The 25,351-nt window shown below is 32.4% G+C and overlaps 2 protein-coding genes and 1 pseudogene across 2 annotated transcripts; all 3 read left to right on the top strand.

Annotated features, from left to right (window-relative positions):
- Positions 1-850: 850 nt before the first annotated feature.
- On the top strand, positions 851-4,759 carry LOC120149563 (succinate--CoA ligase [ADP-forming] subunit alpha, mitochondrial-like). Its single transcript, XM_039162300.1, has 7 exons — positions 851-1,240; positions 1,554-1,763; positions 1,892-2,062; positions 2,758-2,881; positions 3,192-3,253; positions 3,700-3,781; positions 4,476-4,759. The coding sequence occupies exons 1-7, from the start codon at positions 983-985 to the stop codon at positions 4,613-4,615; spliced, it is 1,047 nt and encodes a 348-aa protein (XP_039018231.1). The 5' UTR covers positions 851-982; the 3' UTR covers positions 4,616-4,759.
- Positions 4,760-11,403: 6,644 nt separating this feature from the next.
- LOC120149565 (protein TRANSPARENT TESTA 16-like) lies at positions 11,404-13,385 on the top strand. Its single transcript, XM_039162302.1, has 8 exons — positions 11,404-11,472; positions 11,776-12,004; positions 12,198-12,264; positions 12,354-12,518; positions 12,633-12,674; positions 12,770-12,811; positions 12,893-13,115; positions 13,210-13,385. The coding sequence occupies exons 2-7, from the start codon at positions 11,817-11,819 to the stop codon at positions 13,094-13,096; spliced, it is 708 nt and encodes a 235-aa protein (XP_039018233.1). The 5' UTR covers positions 11,404-11,472; positions 11,776-11,816; the 3' UTR covers positions 13,097-13,115; positions 13,210-13,385.
- A 529-nt stretch (positions 13,386-13,914) lies between these two features.
- LOC120149718 lies at positions 13,915-18,638 on the top strand (annotated as a pseudogene).
- Positions 18,639-25,351: the final 6,713 nt, after the last annotated feature.

The raw sequence follows: 25,351 nt of genomic DNA, 5'->3' as shown, positions 1-25,351 counted from the left end.
CGCAGTTTACCCAACAAAAATTATCTCATGTTTTGGATTTTCAGTGGTGAATCTCTGTGGCTACCACATAAGTTTTAAACACCCTTCATTTTGGTCCTATTTTCATGATTTAGTTCAATTTGGTCACTTGGGTGAATTAAGTAATTTTGAAATCAGCCTAAATTTCCTAATTAAGTTTATTTTGGTCCTAATTAGGTTAAATTGTTAATTAGACCTCTTTTTCCCTCTTCATAAAATTGGTAAGCAATTAAACCTTTTAATTTAAACTTTAATTCAATTTGATACTTAAATCGTATTTGATCTATAATTGAATTTTAATTTGTTTAAATAATCTCAGTTGGGTCTCATATTGAATTTGATTAATGATTTGGATAATTTTTCGAGTTTGCACAATCTTTTTATATTTGACATTTGCATTTCATTTAGCAATAGTAATCTCTTTTTAGGGACAATATAAATCTCTTAAGATATTAAGTTTTGGACGTGGTGAGGTGTTACAACATTCCTACTGATAGTGAACTTTTAAACCCAACCATGATTCAAGCGTAGATGCATATTATTTGTACAGATTTTCAATCGTATATCGATGATGACTCCAAAATTCATCATATTTGAACCATAAAAAAGACTTTGACATCTTTAATTAAATATTATAATTTTACATTCCTATCAAATAAACTAAACAACATTATCAATAATATATCAAATAATATTGCATTTCATAATCTTATTATCAACAATAATTTTAGATTTTAGGAATCAAATGTTGCCTTAATTTTATGATCAAACCGAAGAAGTTGTCTTTGGATTTGGGTTAATGAATCGGGTATTCCAATTGTAATATGACAAAGTCTAAAGCTAACCAATATAGGAGGGCTTTCGTTTTCGGTCGGAATAATATTCTGTCGGAGTATACTTGTTTGGGTTTCTACAGCAGCGAGAGAGGCAAAGGAGATCCATTACTGAATCAACAGCAGCAGCAATGGCTAGACAAGCCTCACGACTCATCCGATCTTTGTGTTCCCAGATTTCTTCACCCAAATCCCAGATATCCTCTCTCAGTTCCCTCTCCTCCTCTTCCTCTTCTCAATTTCTGACCCAGTCACGGGCTTTCTCGGCTGCTCCAGCGCATCAGCCGGCGGTTTTCGTAGACAAGAATACTCGTGTTATTTGTCAAGGCATAACGGGAAAGAATGGCACTTTCCACACCGAGCAAGCCATCGAATATGGCACTAAGATGGTACTTCAAATTCGTATCTGACTTTTATCTCTTCAAATTTTCATGGATTTCCCCCCTTTTTTCATGAATTTGATAAATGGGTCTTTTTTCTTCACTGCAATACTCGGGTATTGAGAGAATCCGGGAAAGTGAGACCTTTAGATGATTTGTTTATTCATGTCTGAGAACTGAGTTTAAGTTAGTTTTGCAAGGTATTGTGTAAAATTCTGCATATCGTAATGTTGCAATTTTCCATTATGTCTTTATGAATTCTGGGAATGATCCAAGGCTTCTTATTTAGTCCTTAATTTTATCTCATTTTTTCTTTTGGCAGGTTGGTGGAGTTACACCAAAGAAGGGTGGCACAGAGCACTTAGGACTTCCTGTTTTCAATTCAGTTGCGGAAGCAAAAGCTGAAACTAAGGCCAATGCTTCTGTCATTTATGTTCCTCCACCTTTTGCTGCAGCTGCTATCATGGAGGCAATGGAAGCTGAACTGGATCTGGTTGTTTGTATCACGGAAGGAATTCCTCAACATGACATGGTACATGAATCAAAGAGACCTTAGATGGAAAGCACCTGTGACTCCTGTTTATAACTTTGGAGTGGTGATTTTGAAATGAGTTATATTGATCTTTTTCTTATATCAAACTTGATATCTTTGTACTGCAGGTCCGTGTGAAGGCTGCCCTGAATCAACAATCAAAAACCAGGCTAATTGGTCCAAACTGCCCTGGCATCATTAAACCTGGGGAATGCAAGATTGGAATTATGCCTGGATATATCCACAAACCAGGTCGAATTGGAATTGTTTCTCGTTCCGGCACTTTAACATATGAAGCAGTAAGACCTTCATCTTTTGGATACATTTAATTTCTAAGTTCCCAAGATCACTTTCTTATTTCATTATGTATACTAGTTGCCCTTTTAATATCTACATGCCTCATGATACATCACCACATGTTTTTTCCTAAACCACCTAACCTATTTCTCAAGACATTTGAAGATGGATTTTGCTCTTCTGGCAGAGCTTGTGGCCAAATTGCATGTCTTTGTATTTTTTTTTTTAATAAATAAGTAATAAAATACAAATTAATTGTTTTATTTTTGCAGGCCCTATTTACAAAACAATCCCTCATTTGACTCAAATAGAAATCCACATGGTCTTGTTCTTCAAAGATATTTATCCATGTTACAGAAAACTTGGAGTGATTCTCATATAACATTTGTTTTCTATTTAGTGAAGAATAAATGTCAAAGAAGAATTTCTAGTGATCAATTTGATTTGATGGAGGTTGTTGAAAAGTATGAATAGAATTAATCCTATGAAGTTTTCTTTGATACCTAAGTTGATCTTCCTTTCCTTCTGTAGGTATATACATAGGTTCACAGTTGTCGTATTTGAATCACCATAGAATTCAAGAAACTCATATAAAGCTGTGTTTTACTCTAAACTAACACGGTTTTTTATATGCTGATGGTATCTCTCCTCCCCTTCAGTAATTTGTGATAAAAGTATTTGTCAAATTATCCTGTAGGTTTTTCAAACAACTGCAGTTGGTCTGGGACAATCAACCTGTGTAGGCATTGGTGGGGATCCTTTTAATGGAACAAACTTCGTTGATTGTGTGACAAAATTCCTTGCTGATCCTCAGACAGAAGGTAACATTTTCCTAATTTAGTACTATTTGAGTTGTTAATTCTACGGAACATATTGGATTAAAAGTTTTTTATTACTGTGTAGTTGTATCTTGTCTATTATGGGTTTGGCATCCATGTCTGACTGAACCATAGTTCTCTTCTTATTCTTCTTTTTTCCCCATTTCTTGTTTGCAGCATTTGTTGTCATTTTGTCTCATTTATGCTTTCACTTTTCGGTTTAAGTATTCAGTGTCAGTTACTATTATGAAAAACTCTTTAAACTGGTTGCGAATAGGAATGCGCACTATCTGATTATTGCAATTTCATTCAGGTATCATTCTAATTGGTGAGATTGGAGGCACAGCAGAAGAAGATGCTGCTGCACTGATAAAGGTAATATTTATACTTCAGCATGAAGGAACTAAGGACTCCTTGTTCCAGAGATTGATGTTAGTATTTACTAACTTCTTGTGGTACATATGTGGGGTAAAAAATAGAAAACTTCTATGCAAATTCTTACTTAATTGTAGTAAGATCAAATTTATTTTGTAAGCGTTGGTTTACAATTATAGTTCTTTACACTTCAGCAACTTACAGAATTGACTTCTCTACTCAATTGGGTTAAAATTGAAGCATAAGATAGCCAAACATCTTCACATTTTTATAATCCTACTGAATTATATTTTCGCAACCGTCCTATTTTGCACTGATGTTAGAACTGTTGAACCTTTGTTTATCTCATTTCTGCTGCAGTTGCATATAACTAAACACAGTTGGATAATTATCTTCCTGTCCCACTCGTGGATTTAACATCTGCTTTTGTTCTATAAATGGAACAGGAAAGTGGGACTGAAAAGCCCATTGTTGCCTTCATTGCCGGACTTACTGCTCCTCCAGGACGGCGTATGGGTCATGCAGGAGGTAAGGCATTGCTTTCGTGTTTTGCTTATTAGCTTTATGATTGCAGTTGCTAGTATTTTACATCTGTTGCACGGCCTCTTGCATAAGCTAAAATAGTAGAATTATAAGACCCTCTTTATACCGGAAAAAGGAAAATGTTCAACCTATTATAAGAATCAAGATATCACATTTTCAAATTTTAGTTGAAAGGTAAATTATTACCATTGTTCTTAATGTATTTATGTATGTATTGAAGTTGGGAGGATACACAATCGAAATCGACTATTGTGGGCATGGTTGAAAAGAAAAAAACGAACCAGAGATTGAAATGGTTGGACCTTTGGTTCCCAGTTCAATCAGCTAAAAGGTTAGAAAATATAAATTTATAAAATTAAGGATATTGTATATATAAAAAAAGAAAAACTAGGAAAAATCATATGTACAAAAAGGCAAGGATGAAATGAATCAAACCATAAAGAAAAATCTAAATTTGTTGCTGTGAAATCCGGTATCTGGGGTTTTTTTCCCCTTACAATTTTGGCTGGTTCTATAAATTTTCAGTTCAACTTATATGGTTGAACCACCTACCAACTAGTTCTCGGTTCAAAGTTTAACCAGTTGAACCAACCAATCCAGTCTGTTTTTTTCATCCACGTCCATGATTGTGGAATATTATCTAAAAGGTTATGTACTTGTTGTATGTTTGTACAAACAGCTATAGTATCAGGTGGGAAGGGCACGGCTCAGGACAAAATCAAGACTCTAAGGGAAGCTGGAGTGACGGTTGTGGAATCACCTGCAAAGATTGGTGCAGCAATGCATGATGTTTTCAAGCAAAGAGGTCTCCTAAATTAGCCGTTGCTCTCTTCTCCTCTAGAAAATGGGAAAGTTTTTCCTGAATAAGTTTCAGGTGGACATGGTTCATATTAGACATTATTCTGTCAACTTTGTTTAATTATTCGAGGATCCTCTACTTTATTCGTGGAGATGTTAGAATAAAGCCTCCTTGCAAGCTTTTAACCTCTCTTTACACTATACAGCCCAGTAGCAGTAAAAGGCCATAACCTATGTTAGAAAAGTATGTTGATCCCATATTAGACACGACACATTGTGTGTCGTAGATAAAAATTTAGATAGAATACAGAGTATCGTGGATATATTTTAGATACGACACATTAAGATATTATAAATAAAATATTGGACACGATAAATTGAGTGTCGTGGATAGAACTTTGGACACAATACATTGAGTGTGTCTTGGATGAAACATTAGACATGATACAATAAGAGTGCCGTGGATAAAACATTGGACATGACGCATAAACCTTGGCACGACGCATTGAGAGTGTTATGGATAAAACTTCCAAATTTTCAAATTTTGAGTCCCACTTTTAATATTTTAATGTATTGGACTGACGTAGAAGTTGGATAACTCAGTTAAGGACCCTAGTTGTGAAAGTAAACAATTTATACTTGATAGAGAAGTCAAGCATAAAAGGGGTCCTTAAATGGTTATTTGACCAAAATATTGAAAGTAGAAAGTGGTGAGTAAAGGCATAATTACCTCCTTTTTCTCGGCACCTAGACTTTGATATTATTTTTATTTTTGAAAGGAATAGGTTGACTCATTAAACCCCCCATCGTAACGAGGTGGTGCCAAAGGCATAATGTAATTTGACACAAAGAAAAGGAGTGAAAGGGCACAAACAAAATACAAATAGATTTCGAACATACCAAATAAATCGAACCCAATAGTAGAGATACAAGTATTATAAAAAATTACCTAAAACATTATTATTTATACTGGTTTTGTTATTATTGGGCGTTTTACCGAACTTGATAAAGCGCCCAATAATAACAAAACCGGTAGAAATAATAATGTTTCCGGTAACTTTTTACCGGTTTTGTTAAAAAAATAATAACAAAATTGGTAGTGTCTTTCCTTAGCCGTATATTAGGTTGCCGCACGTGAGACTTCCCCAGAGATACAAACACAAAGAAGACTCAACAAAACTCCATGAGAAGAACCACTTTATAGATAGGCCATCATCATGAACAACCCACAACTACACCAGCAAAATTAATCAGACGAAGCGACGATGTGAGAAGCGCAAGGACCGACATGCCATAGTGCACAATGATGATCGACTCATCCTAATTTATTTACAAGTTCATGTTTTACAGGTATATGGGCGTGCTAGACAGGATGGAGTCAAAATTGAACTATGAAAGGGTAACTTGTTTAACTTTAAAATATATAGGATCCTAAAAAGTAATTAAACCATAAAAAAATAAGAGATCAAGGGTTTAATTTTATTAATTTTAAAATTCAAAAGTCTTGAAATTATAATGAAACCAGAAAATTTTGAGGTTAAGGCTTAATTCTATTTCAAAATGATAAAGTCCTAAAAAATAATTATACCAAAAAATTTTGGGAGAGGCAAGGGCTTAATTGCACTGATTATAAAACTACTAGTGGCTTAAGAGATAATTAAACCATCAAAGTTTTGGAACCCTTTCACCTATAACATGGCTCCATCCCTGATGTTAGATATAATCTCTACCTTAAACAAGAATAAATTTTGGTAAAATTAAGACATTCGGGGAAAAAATAGACACAAAGCAAAGACCACATCCATGTGGACTCCTACTTAATAACATTGATAATTATTACTCTTAACGTGATAACATGAAACTTTTTTATTGATATTCGGTGACAAAGTGATGCCACATGTAAATACGATCAACTATGTTCAACTACCAATAATTCATGTAGTTGAATGCATAAGGCTATTTAAAAAATATGTTTGTTGAATTCATTCGCTATCTTCAATGGTAAAAAAGAGTATTTTTCTCTCTTAAGGTTATGAGTTTGAGTAACTGCGTTGGTAGGGTGTGTGTGCGTCGTTAATAATTAAAAAGAATTATGAATTAATACTATCTTATAATCACTTGAGACTATTTAAAAATATATATTTCTTTAATAACAACAAAAAAATGTTATATCAATTTAGATCTATTAATAACATTATAAAAAATTAAAACCATGATTATACTTTATTTTAAAATATTTAATATTTATTGTGATTAGTTAAGATAACATTAGTAATTATGATAAACATAACATTAACCGTGTGACGTTGTTGAGGAGCAATGAAAATGGTAGACTTTGGGGGACCAATGGAGAGCAATAGCAACCTGTTTTTGGAAAACCTAATTTGCATAGTTTGTGTAGGGCTCCTTACTAAAACTTGACTGAGACAAATGCTGTGATCAATTGAACATCCAAAAGCCCTTATCGACTCAACAACAGTCCCAAAAATATATCATCCAAAACCAACCATTTTCAATTTTATAACCATTAGATATTAAAATCACTGTGTTCCTTAATAAAACAAGAGAATGGAGTTAACTGCAGATATACAATTAAACACCTTTTACTGCATCTTACCCTTTGGGAGAGTTCTTCTAGTTTTTTATTGTATATTTTTCGTACCATCTCTGCATTTTTCTGTAGAATTCATCTTCGCAAATGAGGCCTCAATAAATATCTCTAGATATAGAGCTTTCGGAATCTTACACTTTTTTGAGAAGACACAATCTTTTGACATGACCTACGGTAGGTTCCGTATGACTTACCAGAGTTAAAATCAATTGACAACTGACCACATTAATCGGTTATATTATTCCTGCCAACCTACGAATAGCTATCATGACTCAATACTTGACCCCAACATTAAGGGTCACTATAAAATATCTCGATCGAGACCGAGAGAAATGATATAGAACCTCTTTCTTCACTCTTCCCTCGTCTACCTCCTTATGGAGACAAGATCCAAACACCGACTGTGATTCTCCACTCAAATTAAAAGAGGTGAACCGTTAATGACTGATATAATCCATTTGTTCCCATTAATAATTGATCAAGACTGAAAGAAAGAGTTAGAACCTCTTTCTTCACTCCTCTCTTTTCTATCTCCTTTTGGAGATAAAAGATCCAAAAATCAAAACAATAATCACTCGATTACTAATTACAACTCTTCACTTAAACCAGAAAAACTGCATCATCTACTATAAATACAACTCATCCATTCTTATTGATATATATTAACATGGTATATGATACATACCTATAGATTTTTAAGATTTAGTATTAAAAGAAAGTTTATTACACTTGTTGAAACTTGAGAATTCTTTTATTTTTTAATTTAGTCTAATTTAATTTATTCATGTAATTAATTTTCCATTATAATAAACTTGTGGAGATATTTAATTTCGCTATTAGCGTTCATGATAATAGTAGTAATATATATAATATACGAGCCAACCACATTTTTTTATTTATTTCATGCAGGAGATGGGCAATTCACTGGGATTAATTACAAAACATCAAATGTGTTTGTCGGTGCTTGACTTTCAATTAAACGTGTATAACCTTGTTTTAATGTCTTTCTTTAGGTCTAATTCCAATGTGCTATAGAGAGATTGTTTAAACCAACCCCACTTTTAATATTGCCTTAAAATTATTGTTGAATTCAACTTTTTTGCGAGAGATTAGGGTTTCAAACATGCAGAGTTTGTTTCAGAGGATATGTTCCCATTTCTGTTTTGAAGCTTTTGAATTTTCAATTATGGTTTTAGCCCTTCTATTACCCAAAAACTTTTGATTTGATCTCTTTATTTTAATTTGATATAATATTGTTACTATTAAAGTAATTTGATCTTTCTGCTTTAGTTTGACATAATTTACTTTATGTAATTTTATATTATTGCAAGTCCAAATTTATAACATCATTAGTTGTTGTTCTTAAATTGATATTGTGATTTTTTTATTGTTATTCTATCACATAATTAGTACCACACAAAAATTCAATCAATCATATTTATTTAATAATAAGTTTACATATTAGTCGAATGCTTAAATTTTAAAAAAAAACAATTATGTTAATCACCTTAATAAAAACAAACAACAATATTATCAATTTGAGCTTATTATAACAATATTATCAATTTTCCAAAATTATTCTAACCAGGTCATGAAAACCTCTACTAAATATTATAATAATGACTTGTTATTTCATACACCGATAGTGGGAAAAATATTTCATAAGTGGTCTGTTTAAATATCATATGATATATTAAAATGAACTTAAACCCTAAATTATAATCCTTAAACTTTAAACTTTAAATTATAAATAGAACACAAAATAATATTAGAATCCTATTTATAAAATATTGTTCTATTATCGGTGCGTGGGATAAACCCTATAATAATATAGGAACAAATTATTTCAAATTAAAGTGAAACAATCAAACACTAAATTTCAACATAATAGGGAGATAAAAACCACAATTAGACCTTTTTTTTATAGATATTAGATGTTTAATATAATTGACTAAACTAACATTTATTAAGTTTGTAAAGGATTGGGATGGTAATGACTTCAGCCTCATGAAGATGAAGACACTAATAAAGCGAATTGGTTGAGATGATAGTGAGGGACGCAATATTTTAAGTGAGGGGACGAACTTATAAAATTTTAGGAATAATGAACATATAAAAAAATATATTATGGAAGACGGTTATTCTCTCTGTCCCTCGGTCCATCCCTTATGATAGTGGCCTCAATCCTTTAAGTAGAATTAAGTTTAACTTACTAGTAAAGAGGGCTTTACGTTCAACGCTCTTGATTGGAGGAAACAAAATAGTAATTGCAATGATAACATTAACCGTAAGGCTGTAATTTAAATCTTTGACGTTGAGTAGGTTTGGGGGACCAATGGATTGCAAAAGCAACCAGTTTCGGGAAACCTAATATGCATTATCTGTGTAGGGCTCCTTGCTAAAACTAGACTCAGACAAATGCTCTGATTAATTAATTAAACATCCAAAAACCCTTATCGACTCAACAGCAATCCCAAAAACCTATCATGCAAAACCAAGCATTTTCTATGTTCTAAGATACTAGAATCACTGCATGGGATGGAATTAACGCGCATATTTACCACGAAACACACAATTACTGCACGCTACCATTTAGGGGGTTTATTCTTCTTCTTGTATATATCAACTTGGTGTCCTACGTGTATGCATTCTTAGGGTTTTTAAGGCTTTATTTCGTAAATTCATTGAGTGACTTAAGTGATAAAAGAAAATATTGATCTCCCTGGAAGTTCGAGTTCAAGCAGTTGCATTTGCACAGAGTGTTTGTGCGTTATAGGCTAAGAAAATTCTAAACAGATACTATCTTATTATCACCTCGACTATTAAATTTTTTCCCTTATTTCGCATTACACTAAGGCATCTTCCATGTAATTAGAAACCCCAAGAGAAAAGGGGTCATATTTGTTGGTTCGTTTCATCAAAGTTTGGTGTTTTACCACACTCACTTTTGATTAGATTGCGTGTGGTGAAAAACTCGCTCCATTACCATTTCTAGCGGTAAAAAAGAAGAAGAAAATACATGGATGAAAGGGAGCTTAAAGTGATTTCATTACCTTTTCATCTCAGCTTTTACTTTTCCTTTTTTTTACCTCTAACACTTTCGTTGAAGTTGCTGTGATTCAGATATGAGAATAGATATCTACAAGTCTCAGTCATGGGATTGTTACAGTTTGTCGTTTCTCATTAGGGGTATGTGAATTTTGGGTTTGAAAATTCCAGTTTTTTCCTTTCCTGTATGGCCATAGTATTGTAATTGAAAAAGGATTTTCCATAAATGGTAAATTTCAGGTTGCTTGGCAGATGAGAGCAGAGGAGTGGTTAAGAGTCGCAGCACCCTTCTGTCTATGTTTCCGCATAGGACAATTGGAGAAATACTTATTGCTATTAAATTGCTGATAATGCCACTCCCCCTCCTCCTTCCCCTCACCAATCCATTTCTTGAGGGTCAAGCCTTTGTTAAAGGCTAAGCTAATTTTCCATTAAAACTAATGATCCCCCCTCTCCTCTCAACCCAAACATTGATTTTAATTCGAATTTTGAAATTTTCTAATCATTTCATTCACGTTTAATTAGTTTTTCATACGACGATTTAAGTTCAAGTCATTTTAGATTTTTATCAATTTAATCTGAATTTTTATGTTTTATCGAATCATTTAGTGTTATTTATTCAAATATCTTAATTTCTAGTCAATTTTGGTTTCTAAATCATTTTAAGTTCAAGTCGTTTTGAGTAGAAGTGGTCATTCGTGTTTGAGACTCGAGTTTTTTGAATCTAACCATCTCGGATTTGAATTTTTTTATTATTAAACCAAATTGTTACAAGTTTAGATTCAACTTTGTTATTTTCAATCAAAGTTGATAAATCCAATTTCAAATGATGGTAAGAAAATTACTCAACCATTATATATATATGATATCATCCCAGAGTAAAGTATAATTGATCATAAAAATAAGAAAGATAAAGTATAATTAGTAATAAAGAATGAGAGGATAAAATCAAAATAAATTAAAATCAGAAAGTGTAATTTGATATTTACTCAAGTATATTTTTAAATTATAAAAAATAAGAGGCAGTCTCCCCTGAGACAAAGTATAATTTCACTCAGCCTTACAAATATAATTACATGAATTCGAATAGAACTTGTATCTTTTAAAAGAAAGAGTATTAAGTATTATCTTTTACCATTAAGAGGGGATGTAGCAAGCATTTCCTTTCTGCTACACGCTTCACAAAAGGATCAAGAGTTTTTACGATCAAAAGGAATAGGTAAACTTGGAGTCATCTTTCTCTCTCCTCTTTCTTTCTTTCTTTCTTTCTGTATACCTTCCCTTCCTGTTTTTAAGAACTACAAACTATAAACAAAGTAGTTATTTTTAGGGTTGCAGAAGCTTTTAGTTTCCATTTTATCATCCCATTTCTTTATGTCTACTTGTCCCATATTTGAACTTCTTTATTAACATCGCCTCTTCTTTCTTTCTCCTTCCTTTTTCCATTATTATTTTAAAATTTGTGAGTTTTTAGAAGTGAATAAAAGAGAATAGTTCCCTGATTTCGTCTTTCCTTAACTAGAGATTCATAGCCAAAGGGTTTTAAGGCGTTGTTGGGTAATTATGGGACGAGGAAAGATACCCATCAAGAGGATCGAGAACCAGACGACTCGACAAGTCACCTTCTCCAAGCGCCGAGCTGGGCTTTTGAAGAAGACTCACGAGCTCTCTGTGCTCTGCGATGCTCAAATCGGCCTCATCATCTTCTCCAGCACCGGCAAGATGTGCCAATACTGCACTGAACCTTACAGGTTTTTTCATTAATTTCATCGTTGATCTGTAAGGCACGTTTGCATGTTCAGTCAACATAGCTTAATAGAAAGCTGACATTTTTATCATGAAATCCCATGACTTGATCTGAGTTTCACCTCTCTACTTTGGCCTGAAAATGCATGAAAAAAGTTATGATAATTTAGCTACCTAGGGTTTCTTTTGTGTTGACAGAATGGAGCACATCATAGAAAGGTACCAGAAAGTCACTGGGACTCGCATTCCTGAGCATGACAATCGAGTAAGATTCATTGATTAAGAATTTAAGTTTCATCAATCCAAAAATTTTCTTGCCTTACCCTTTTGATTTTATATGATACATATATATAGGAACAATTGTACAATGAATTGGCAGTGTTGAGGAAAGAAACACGTCGTCTTCAACTAAGCATGAGACGCTACACTTGTGAGGACATGAGCTGTATTCCATACGAAGAGCTTGATCAACTTGAACAAGAACTTGAGCGCTCGGTCAACAAGGTCCGAGAACGAAAGGTACTGTTTAAAAATCTGGGTTTCATTTTAGTTGATTCATTCAACGACTTCTTACAATAAAAAATTAGTAAATTTGAAGTTTATGTTCATTTCTTTGGCATGGTAACTTGGCAGAATGAGCTCTTGCAACAACAGCTGGATAACCTTCGTAGAAAGGTGATGCCAATTAGAACCGTATATATATGAGTTTTCATACACTTTAAGATCTCAGCGGCTAAATTCATTAATCCTGGATTTATTGGATTGTGTAGGAACGAATTCTCGAGGAAGAAAACAACAACATGTACCGCTGGGTAAGTAAGAAACTCAATTAAGCTTGTTGTATTCATAATTGTGATGAAATAAAGGGAAAGAATTCTTATGACCACACACAGATTCAAGAAAACCGAGCAGCAATGGAGTACCAACACGTAGGAATAGAAGGAAAGCCAGTAGAGCATCAGCAAATCCTTGATGAATTCCCCTTCTATGGAGGAGGAGAACCTAGTAGTGTGCTTCAGCTTGCAACCAATATTCCTCAACAATTCTCCTATCAGCTCCAGCTTGCTCAGCCCAACCTTCAAGATTCAAATGTCTAGTTTTTTGCAGCCATGCATGGTACATAATCATCACCGTTTAGTCAATCATATATCAAGCATCTTAGTTTCTTCATATAATTTGACAGTGTACACTCTCTTTGACAACTCTGCAGATGAGCATTGAATGGATTTCAGATAGAGTGAGCATTCGGGGTCAAGTTTTCTGTTCTTCTTATAAAACCTATAAGAGACGTATCTGTGATATATTTGGTTTAGGGTGTGTGCTTTCGTTTCATGTTTCTGGAGTTAAACATTCAACTAAAGATTAAATACCCCATTTCCATGTGTTTTTGAATGTTTTAATTTCCCCCCTTTTTAATGTAATATGCTATTGAGCATTGAGATTAAATCGAAAATCTCCAAATATTAATGTCCAAACCCCGTTTATGAGAATTTAGTGATCTCAAACGAATAAGCAAAAATAACTTAATTTACTTGAAAATTATATTTTTTGTTACCCTTAATAAACTATCTAATAAATACATCAAATTTTAAATAGAAAATATCAAGAAATAATAAAAGAATAATTAAATGAAAATTGATAAAATAATTAAAAATGCTACGTCAACATCGTTGTTAGTTTTTTAAAGACAGATGACTAAAAAATATATATAACATTAGATACGATTATAAAAAAAAAAAAAATTGAATGATCAAACAGAAACAAAAAAAAAAATTGATGAGTGATTAAATATCTAATTTATTTATTTTAATTAGGATGATTTTAAAACTTAAGCAGTTGCTCCTCCTGTCCAGACTCTGCTACGGCCCTATTAATATCGTCGAAGTTAACTGTAATAACTCCAAATCTTGCCGTCATGGCGCATGACTGCAACGGTGTTCTCTTTGATGGAACCAACACGCTGGTCCCAGCATCCTGCATGGCTCAATCCTTCTAAACATATATGATACTTTAACTATCACCAAGCTTTTTAAACCATATATGTTTGGGTTGACTCAATCCATTTAAATATTTAAACATATATATTTAAAAACATTTCTCGAAAATATTCACACACTTTTAATATTTTAAATCCTCTAGATATAAATTATATTAAGCAGGAATTCACATAATCCTTAATTATTATATTACTTTACATTTAGAATAAATTATATTCGCTATAGTTATTGCTGTGAAAAATCTCTTTTGAGTTAGATTATATTTTTATTTTCAAATATTATATTTTCAATTTACAATATAATGTTTAAAATTGATGTTTTATATTTTTAAAATTAGTTTTAACAGCAACTTCAAATAATTAAATTTTAAATTACATCTTTCAAAAAAAATTAAAAAAAATTATAGTACTTTTTAAATCAATTTTCAAAAGTGATACAAAATTGGAACTTTAGTAAGATGGTAATCTCAATTACACAATTTTAATTTTTTTCTTATTTTAATTATATGAGTAAATAATCTCATGTATGATATATTGTAACTTAAAATATTTTTAAAATTTTAAATTTAGTGCACAGTTGAGATTTTTACCATATCAAATCTATTTTTATTCAAATTTACCCCTCAACTTTTTTTATATATAAAAAGGCTTTAGCACTTCATTTTTCACATTGTAATCATTTGCTTCCCTATTTTTTTTTCAAATTATTATATTTTAAAATTTTAAAATTTATATAGAATAATATAAGAATAAAATGATTAAGTTATAAAGATTTAAAATGATCAAATAAAAAAATTGAATTAAACTTATAGTTTTCACATAATATAAGAATTAATAATAAAAGTTAACTTAAAAAGTTATGAATATTATCAAAGTCATGACTTAATTTCAAATTTTGAATATTACAAGAATAAAAATTTTCAAGCTATAAAATTAAATCAATAAATTTACTCATAATATAAGGACTAATATAAGACTTTGACCAATACAATTAAAGCATTTTTATATGGTTATTTATTTTGAGAAAAATATTTTTAATATATATAATATACATATTTTTCAAAAAAAATCAAGATTAAATTCAGTTCACTTTGGTTGTCCCGTTGAAACTTGAAACCATCTTAGACCTGAAACATGTCGTCCGACGGCGCAACCGATTAGCATTTCTTTTGCTACCAATGTAACCGTACCGTCACCATAACAATCTCCTCTTCAGCTGACCCTTCTTGTCCTATATGCAACGAGGGATTCCTCGAAGAATACGAAAACCCTAGCCTTAATCCAGGTTCCGCCTTCCAAAACCGGAATCCGAACTCGAACCCATTATCCGATCCCTTTTTATCGACATCGGATCCGTTCTCTGCCTTCCTCCCGCTCCTTTTTCCTTCTCCTTCTTCTACCACAACCACTTCTTCACCGTCCCCCGCTTCAATTGACCTTCATAACCCTAACCTATTCGGGTCAACCCGTTCAGCCCGAGGTGACCCATTCGATTTCGATCCATTTACCTTCATTCAAAACCATCTCAACGATCTCCGTTCAAGAGGAGCCCAAATCGAGTTCGTGATCCAGAATAATCCATCCGAGCCGGGCTTTCGGCTTCCAGCCAACCTCGGTGATTATTTCATCGGACCCGGGCTCCAGCAACTGATTTAATAGCTGGCCGAAAATGACCCTCACCGGTACGGGACCCCACCGGCATCTAAATCAGCCATTGAAGCTCTACCTACGGTGAAGATAGCGAATAACGACATGAATTCGGAGTTCAACCAGTGCGCGGTTTGTATGGATAAGTTCGAGGAAGGGACTGATGCGAAGCAAATGCCCTGTCACCATCTTTATCACAAAGATTGTATATTTCCGTGGCTCGAAGTGCATAATTCGTGCCCTGTGTGTCGTCACGAGTTGCCTACAGATGATCCTGATTATGAGAGGAGGGTTCGTGGGGCACATGGTACTGCAGGTGGTAACGATGGTGATAGTAGTGGTGGTGATAATGGCCAGAGGTCTGGAGATAATCAGGCGGTGGAGAGAAGTTATAGGATATCGCTTCCTTGGCCGTTTGGGGGCCGTGGGTCGGGTTCAGGATCAGGGGATAATGCGGGGACCAGGCAAGAAGATTTGGATTGAGAATTGTAAGTATTCTTTTTCCCTTTTTTTAGCAAATATATTAATCGTTTTATCCCTTTTCTTTGTGTTGGCTTTCAATTTGCTGATGTTGAAAATTTGGGTTATAGTTTAATTTTTTTATGTACCACGTATGGTGAACGTGCTTATCAAATTAGTTTAGTAGCCAGCACCATGAAGACAGTCATCTGAGTTTTGGTTATAGATATGGTTCATTGTAGGGCATGACAAAGTCATACAGGAATGTGAAGAATAGAATGAGAATGCTTCTAAAGCATGAAATATTTTCAAATTTTTCATCCCTGTGAAGATGCTCTTTGAGTGTAGTAGGTCCTGGTAACTATCGTTAACAAACTATATGTATAATTTATGTGACTTTGATTGGAAAATATTAATTGAAGTAATTGGATGTATGCTTTCTTTTATTGGAAGTCCCGAGTGATTACGAATGATATGCCTGCATTTTTATTTTTTCCTTGCATTTATTGTTGATGTTATAAAACTTTGGTTACCAAACGTTTGTAAAAAAAATTACTAATTATGATCACTGAGCTTGAGCAAGAACTTGAGATGATTAGTAGTCCATTTTGTGCACTCACTAACAAATACAGCTTGATCATTATCTCTATAATATGAGTATAATTATTACAAAGGTGGAGATCAAGGCTCTTATATTTTTTTAGCTCCGTGGAGATCTGGACATGCTTAATCCCTATCTCAATTGTTTGAAGGAAGGGAGAAGAAGTCTGAAGTTGCTTTAGCTGCCAAGATAGAAACTAAAATTTACAGTAATGACAAAGAGGTCTTTTTTAATCACTTTTCACATATGACATTTACCACATATGGTCACTAATAATTTTCTCAAGTTTGGTCCAGGGTGCGTTTTTCGTGTTTTGACACACTGCTTGTTTGTTTCTTCATTATATGGATACTTTCCATATTGATTTTAGGGGGTATTATACATGGTTTGTTTTTCTGAACTTAATGCTCACAACTATGTAGTTACTTAGTGCTAACTGTGAACGGCTGGCTTGATGGTCAATCTTTCAGGCTTAAAGTGGTCGAAAGTAATGATGTAAAGATTGAATACCAAGTTGAGGCTCAGTAAAGAGAAATTCACAGGGGCATTGAGAGATGGGGTAGCCGAAGCAAGATGTGTTACAGAAATATTTTGAAGGAGATTATAGGACCATGTGATTTTCATATGGAATTCTGATTACTTGTATTGGAGTTTGTTCATCCAATATAAGACTAGAAGTTAGATTATCTTTCTCTTTCGGTATTAAGGTAAAGAAAAGCATGTAAGAAAGTTGCATTGTTGCAAGAGAAAATAGGTAGTGGCTAGTGGGAGAAATGAAAAAACTAGAAATGTATGTTATTTATATACTTCTGATATTTAACCTGTGACACTAAAATCATATTCTGTGGGAGAATCTCCTGGCAAGTTCTGACGGTCATGCAATGTCTATGTTGCGTTATGTGTTATTCAACTGTTCTATCTTATTTTGTTCAATTTTAAGCTATGCTACCTTCTTCTTGTAGCACATATGTTTGCATGGTCAATTTGAATGTACTTTTCGAGAGTCATATTGTATGATGGCACCCTAACTTGGATTTGATTTTTGGCAGGTTGAAATGCTGCAAAATATCAGCATTTCTTCCATGAGATATGGTGATAGAACAACTTCTTCCTGTGTCTGGAAAGAAGAGTATGTTTAATGAAACATGGAGAACTGAATTATGATGAACGTGGTTTTCATTAGAAGAAAGTCTTAGTTTTGCCATCTGGTATTTATATGCAAAATATAGCCTTGTTTTTTGTATGACGGATTCAATTACACATGCATACATTGTTTGTTGTATAGATTCTTTGGTCCTTTGCCCAGATTTGCAAGCTAATTAGTATATGAAAAAGAAACACAAGGTTCCAAAGCATCTGTATTTGTCTGAATACATTATTGGATCATCTGAAAAAGTAACATGCATGTACCATATGTTTCAGTGGTATCACTAGAGCTATCAGGTGTTGGAATGAGGGTGAGCAAAATTTGATTATATTTATAAAAAAAAAGCTTTTTTTTAAATTTTTTTTGAAGTAATTGAATTAAGTTGTTCAAATTATTTGGTTTTTAGAACAGAGTTATTTGACATTTCGAGTTTGAGTTAAGTTGAATTTCAGGATTTGAATGAATAACAAATTAATTTAATTATGCTACTTGGCGTTCAGACATAGTCCGGTTTGTTAGTCTGATGGCAGTTTGGCACCCAGAAGTGGGTTTTGGATGTCGATGTTGAAGTCTTGAAAAGACTGAGCTACAGATTGATGCGGTGGAACAAGGAAGAACTGGCTATGGCTTTGCTCGGACTAGGCGGTGTAGGAGGCATGAGTGGAGCTGCTGAATTGATGATTATTGAAATTGGAGCTTGAAATTTTTGTCCAATCCCTTACTTGCAGGTAAGACAATCTGTTTTGCAAATTGATACACACTACTAAGCAGGTCATTGTAAAAGATCAATTAAATGGTTGCCTGCATGTCACATCATCAATTACATTACCGTGAATTATTACATTAATATTATGAATCCTCACGTGTATAGTAACTATCAACAATAGAAATTGATAATCAAAATATCATATTAGATTTTTTTTCCAGAGTTTAAGGATGCATTCGAAAAGTTTGAACTCCTCAACTACCATTAAGTTTTCCTTTTTCTCTATAAAATAGAGCTACTGGAGCATTTGGCATTGTTAGAGCAGTGATCGGGTGGCCCGCTTGTACAATGATAGAAATGCAACCTTATACGTGGGACACGGAAAATCTATAACTTCAACTGTCGGCACTGGAACGACGTACTCGTCCCCAATTGTACGAAGCTTAAACCAAATTTATGAGAATACATTATAAAAACTTAATTTATAAATTAGATAACAAATATATTATTTTTAAAATCTAAGAAAATTTTAAGTTAATGCAATTAATTTTTCTAAAATATACCACTATAATAATGACTTGTACTCCAAACCAATTCTTAAAATCACCAATTACATGATTTAGTATCAACTAAAATAATAATTGTAGTTATAAACAATAATTATATTTTATGAATTATTTGGGTTTATACGAGTATATTTCTGAAAATCTGTTAAATATTTTATACTGATTCTATTAAATAATTTAATATAATAACACATCATATATTTATTTTATAAACAAAATCAACTTTGAAATTCATGTCAAAACACGTTTATTTTAAATTAACTTTTATGAGAATTACTTCATAAAATTAACGTAAATAATACAATTTTTCTAATAATAAAATAAAAATAGATCATATAATTTTAATAATAATTTTTCTTTAAAGAAATTAAAGGTACAAATATAATTACTTAAGATATTCGAAGAGAATATTGGTTTTGGTATAATACTGATTTAGTGATGCAATACATAATATAATATAATATAATATAAAGGGCAAAGTGTTTGTATTTGTAAGGGTAAAGTGCACCTATGATACCTCAACTATAAGAAATTCTTTTGTTTCCACTATTAAAATTATAAAAAAAATCTCTTGATTATATAGTACTATTTTATTAAATCATTCGACTATTAAAAGTTATAAAATGGTCAACTGACAATTCATATGTTTCAAACTCGTCCTTTTTCGTAAAAACTTTATAGTCGTCTGAATTAGAAGTTAATCTGATGATATAGATATGATAAATCATATTTTATTGATGTCTACTGGTATTATCGTTGCTTTCAAGTATTGACTCGACAATATAATGTTCAAGCATTAACTCGATGATATAATTAGAGATGGTAATTTAACCTGAAATCGATGGACTTTGACATGACCCGATCCGATAGGATCGATTTTTTTTCATTAAAAAATCAAGTTCGAGTCAGGTTGTGTCGGATTTTTATTAAGGGGTAAGGTCGGGTTCGGGAGAATGGTGAAAAAACCCTGACTCGACCCGAGGATAATAATATAATTTCTTCAAATAAATGTATGGATAATTACTATAATACTATCGTCTCTCTATTGTTTTAAATTAAGTCCTTGTTTTGTATCCAATCGAATTATACACTAAAAATTCGACTCGGGTTAGGTCGAATAGAGGATGTGTGTAGTGTGTGACTATATTCATGTGACAGAAAGAGGCAACTATCCGTCACCAAAATGAAAATGGTGCTTCTTTAAAAGGCCACTCCAAGCAAGAAATACTTGAGCTTAAGGAGCCTGTGGAAAAATCACATGAAGATCAAATTAGGCGAATTACTAAGATGATATTTTTTTTTAATTTGATGATGTCTATTTTATATGTTAACTTAAATATACAAAAGGTGCCCAATCTATACCCGTTTTTTCAGTTTAGTGCCTAACGTTTATTTCGTTCCAGTTTGGTGTCTAATGTTTCATTTTGTTACTCAAAATGGGTCAAGCCGTGATGGACTGTTAGTTTTATCCGTTAAGTGACACTTGTCACAATCTTGTAATTTGAATTTTTTTTAAATATTAAAAATATTATTATATTTATATAAAAAAATCCTTATTTATTTTAAATTAAAAAAACCTCAAAATCCCCATATCCTAACACTAACATGTCGTCGCCGCCCTTTTCTGTCACGACCACCATCACCAACGTAGTCTTTGTCATCATCCTAGTTATAAGTAGTCGTAGTTGTCGTCGATTGGCATTCGAAATCGCTTGGGATTGTGATTTTCATCCTAGGGTTCGTGGGGTATAAAACGTCAATTCGTTGTTGATCGGCCATTGATCAGTCACGATATCTTAAGGGTTTTGGTCGCCAGGGGGATGTGAGGTCAGGTAGAGCTTCGTCGACATCAAAGGGCAACAGTTGGCGTGAGTTTAGGGGTTGGAATGAAGATTTTCAAAGTTTTTGATTTATTTTAAAATTTATGTGTTTTCTTTTTTAAAAAATATATAGTTTTTTTTATTTTTTTTATTTTATATAAAAAATTAAAATTATCAGATTGTGACACATGTCACTTGACGGAGAAAACTAACGGTCCATCATGACTTGACCTATTTTGAGTAACGAAATAAAACATTAGGCACTAAACTGGAACGAAATAAACGTTAACCACTGAACTGAAAAAATGGGCATAGGTTGGACACCTTTTGTATATTTAATCCTTATATGTTTTTACATTATTTTTATAAATCATTGTTAGTGTGTATAGTTTATTCATGAAACTATAAGCATGAATTAAAGAAAAATGACGTTTTCATAAGTTGAGTTAAAGATGAAGAAGTCAACCGTGAGGCTCAAACGATAGTTGGAAGAGGAGCGAGTGGCACGTAAGAAGGCTGAAATACAGGCTAAGTTTGTTCAAAACGCATCAAATGAGGAAATTCACAAGCTTATGGAGGATCAAGAAAAAAAACATTGAGGGAGAAAGAGGAGTTCCATAGGAAAGATGTTGAAAGCAAGTGTACCATCTTCTGACTTTGCTATTGATGCAATTGAAAAAATTGTTACCCAAATTTCTAGAGCTATTTGTAATGTTACATGCCTAAAATTATTAACGTGAATGAAACATGACTGGGAATGGAGTTTGAAAACAAAGTGGTAAATACATTTTGATGATGGTCTATTGCGAGACATGATGGGTATATGTGTTATATACTTAGACCGGAGGATATGATGGTTTATGATGTATTTAAAGTTTTTTGGCACGATCATGTTAAATTTAGGGGCTAAAAGATTAAATAACTGAAGATGATGTTGACTGAGCATTGTTGTTGAAATCCAATGCAACTTCTATGTAGATATACAATTATCATTTATGAGATATATCTTGAGAATATTCTAAATGAATATAAACAGAGTATATGTCTATGAATATCGATAAAATAATATAGATATTTGTATTATTTAATATCATATCTAGAATTATTTGTATTATTAGAAAAATATAGATATTTGTAACATTAAATGACTAACATATTAATATGTGTCAATAATCTAATGGTCATTAAAATTTATAAATAGGAGTAAATTTTATCATTGTAATAAGAGTGAAAAAATAGAAAAAAGAGTGTACGTAGGCTACCGATGCGTAAAATATTTGATTATTGCTTAAGAAACACAAAAATCTAAATCTTTTGCATAAATTTTAACAGGTAGAGAAGACCGAATCCAATGCCCATGAACAAGGGGGGACACCTCTAGAGGTAGGTATACGGGCTATCCGTCCGTTTAATTTGTGGGTTTTTACGGTGCAGGTTTAAACAGAGCGGTTTAAAAAGTCCGTATGCATAAACGGTTTTGAATTCTAAGGCCCGCGGCCCGTCCATTTAACTCGCGGGTTAAACAAACTTATCCGCGGCCCGTTTTAAAAAAAATTTAAATGCTTTAAATGCAATAAAAAATAACGTTCTACCTTGCTACACCTTTAAAAATGATCTAGTAACTTGAAAAGGAATGTAGCACCGTTAAAAAATATTTAAATTTTATTTTAAATAGTCATAAATGATTATAAAATAATATTTTTTTACTCATTAATATATATATATAACGATATAATTACTTAAACTCAAATTAAAAAAAACAATATTCACTTATATCACCAAATTAAAAAAATAAATAAAACAAGAGAAAATAACCTCAGTGACCAAAAATGCCTTATAATATACGATTTTAACCAAATTTTTTTTGATTTGCCAAAATGAGTAACTAAATCGCAATGCGATCGATAATTCGCAACGCGATCTCCGGTATCGCAAATCAGTTTCCAGATTCGCAACGCGAACTTCGACTATCGCATTGCGATTTACATATTCGCATTGCGATAGTCCAAGTTCGCATTGCGATTTATTTCAAGTTCGTTGCGATAGTCGAAGTTCGCGTTTCGATTGATTCCAAATTCGTTGCGATTTATTCCAAGTTCGCGTTGCGATTTATTCCAAATTCGCGTCGAATCGGGTCGAGTCGTGGTCGTGGTTGTGGTAATATGTGTCTTCGACACGTCCGCGCGAATACTGTCTTTTTAGAGAAAATTCTTAAGAAACAAATGCAATACCACCAGTCGTTGCGATTTTGGACTATCGCATTGCGATTTACATATTCGCATTGCGATAGCCGACTATCGCATTGCGATTTACATATTCGCATTGCGATAGTCCAAGTTCGCATTGCGATAGTCCAAGTTCGCATTGCGATAGTCGAAGTTCGCGTTGTAAATCTGGAAACTGATTTTCGACACCGGAGATCGCGTTGCGAATTATCGATCGTATTGCGATTTAGTTGGTCATTTTGGTAAATCCAAAAAACGTTGGTTAAAATCGTATATTATAAGGCATTTTTGGTCAATGAGGTAATTTTCTCATAAAACAATAAGCACACTATACTTTTATAAAACACAATTATTCAATGTTATAATATGAAGACACAGAAGTGTCTGCAATCAAAAATTCAAACAGAAAAATTTAACAAAGTATGTTTTCAATTTTTTCTTTTACTTTTCTTTCTTATTTTTAATCCAAATATTACGTGTCATGTGATATATTATTAAAATATCACGTGACTTTTTATAATAAAAGAACGAAATGGATAACATACTTAATGAAAAAAATAAAGATCAAAATTAAATAAAAAAATCTTTAAATACTAAAGTGATAATTATGTAAATTTTATAAGACTAAAATACTATATAAATATTTTAATTTTAATTTTTTTAAAATGAAGAATAATTTGATACATTGTAAATGAAAAAAAAATATCAAACAACAGTAGAATTATGACAAATATTATAATAAATTTAAGAACTACAATGGTTATAAGTAAAATCATATTTATAGGTAATTTATTTTCTTTTTCTATAAATTTTTTTAAGTTTATTTTCTCTAAAATTTTATAAATTTTAAATTAAGCGGACTTTTACGGGCATCACGTGTTACCCGCAGTTATACCCATTATACCCACGAGTTTAATTGTTCGGGCTAAAAAACTCACAATTTAAGCGAACTTTAATTTTTAGTGCCTAAAATCCGTACGGATCACGGGTTAAACGGGTAACCCGCGAGCCTTAACCCATATACCCACCTGTAGACACCTCATCGAAATCTTTCGGCAAAAAATGAGCTTACCCGCGCGAGGATGGTTGTGTTCTGGTTGCCGCAGAGAAAGTGGACGGAATTCCCACCCATTTTTTTGTTGCCACGGAGGTTGTGGACGGATTTCCCACGTTTTCTTTCCTTTACAAACTCTGTTGCCACTAATATTTTTATGTAATAAGTACAAGCAACACCTATTTTACACTGTAATGACAGAATTAGTGATCTTTGGAAGAACCAAACATTTATAATAAAATGTTTCATTAATTTTATTTAAAAATGTAGTTTTCCAAGATTTATTTAGTATAATTTTATATTTCAATATTTTTCAATTTAATTTAATTAATTTGTGATATCAATTTAATTATAGAAAATAAATATATTTACTAGTACATATATTTAGAGATGACAATTTAACTTGAAACTGTTGGATTTTAATCCGATTAGATCCAATTAGGTTGGATTTTTTTTAAAAAAAGGGTTCGGGTCGGGTCAGGTTTTATAAAGGGTTCGAGTCGGGTCGAATAAGGTTCGAGTGTAGAGTGAAAATATTCTACCCGACTTGACTCGACTCGAGGGTAATAGTGTAATTTATTCAAATAAATTTATAGATAATTGCAATAATATCCGCTCTCTCTATTATTTTTTAATTAAGTATTTATTTTATATCAGGTCGGATTTATACTCTAAAAAATTTGATCAAGTCGAGGTTAGATGGATTATTTATATTTTTCAGGGTAGGGTGGGGTCCGGGCGAATGATATATATTTTTTGGGTCAGGTCAAATTGACCAAAAATATGACCCAACTCGACCCATTGTCATCCCTAGGTATAATGTATGTATATAGTCGATCCACAAAATATAATAAGATTTTATTATATCTCAGTTAACATGTTAACGTCCAACTTAGACAACTTTCAATTATTTAATAGAGAATGATGAATTTTGAACACATAAATAGTCAAATGACCATTATGTAACTTTTAATAATCAGAAGACTCAACTAAACAACATACTATAATCAATAGATTATTATATAACTTCTAATGATTAAAGGACTTAATAAAATATTATTTTATAATTAGGTACAATTTGTGTATTTTACCCTATTTGTAAAGGGGTAGGAAGTGGGAGCCACCACCCAT

The sequence above is a fragment of the Hibiscus syriacus genome, unplaced genomic scaffold (genome assembly GCF_006381635.1).
Source record: "Hibiscus syriacus cultivar Baekdansim isolate YM2019G1 unplaced genomic scaffold, ASM638163v2 tig00111008_pilon, whole genome shotgun sequence".
NCBI lineage: Eukaryota > Viridiplantae > Streptophyta > Magnoliopsida > Malvales > Malvaceae > Hibiscus > Hibiscus syriacus.
Note: the sequence above shows the minus strand (reverse complement) of the source record. Positions and strands in the feature narration are given on the sequence as shown.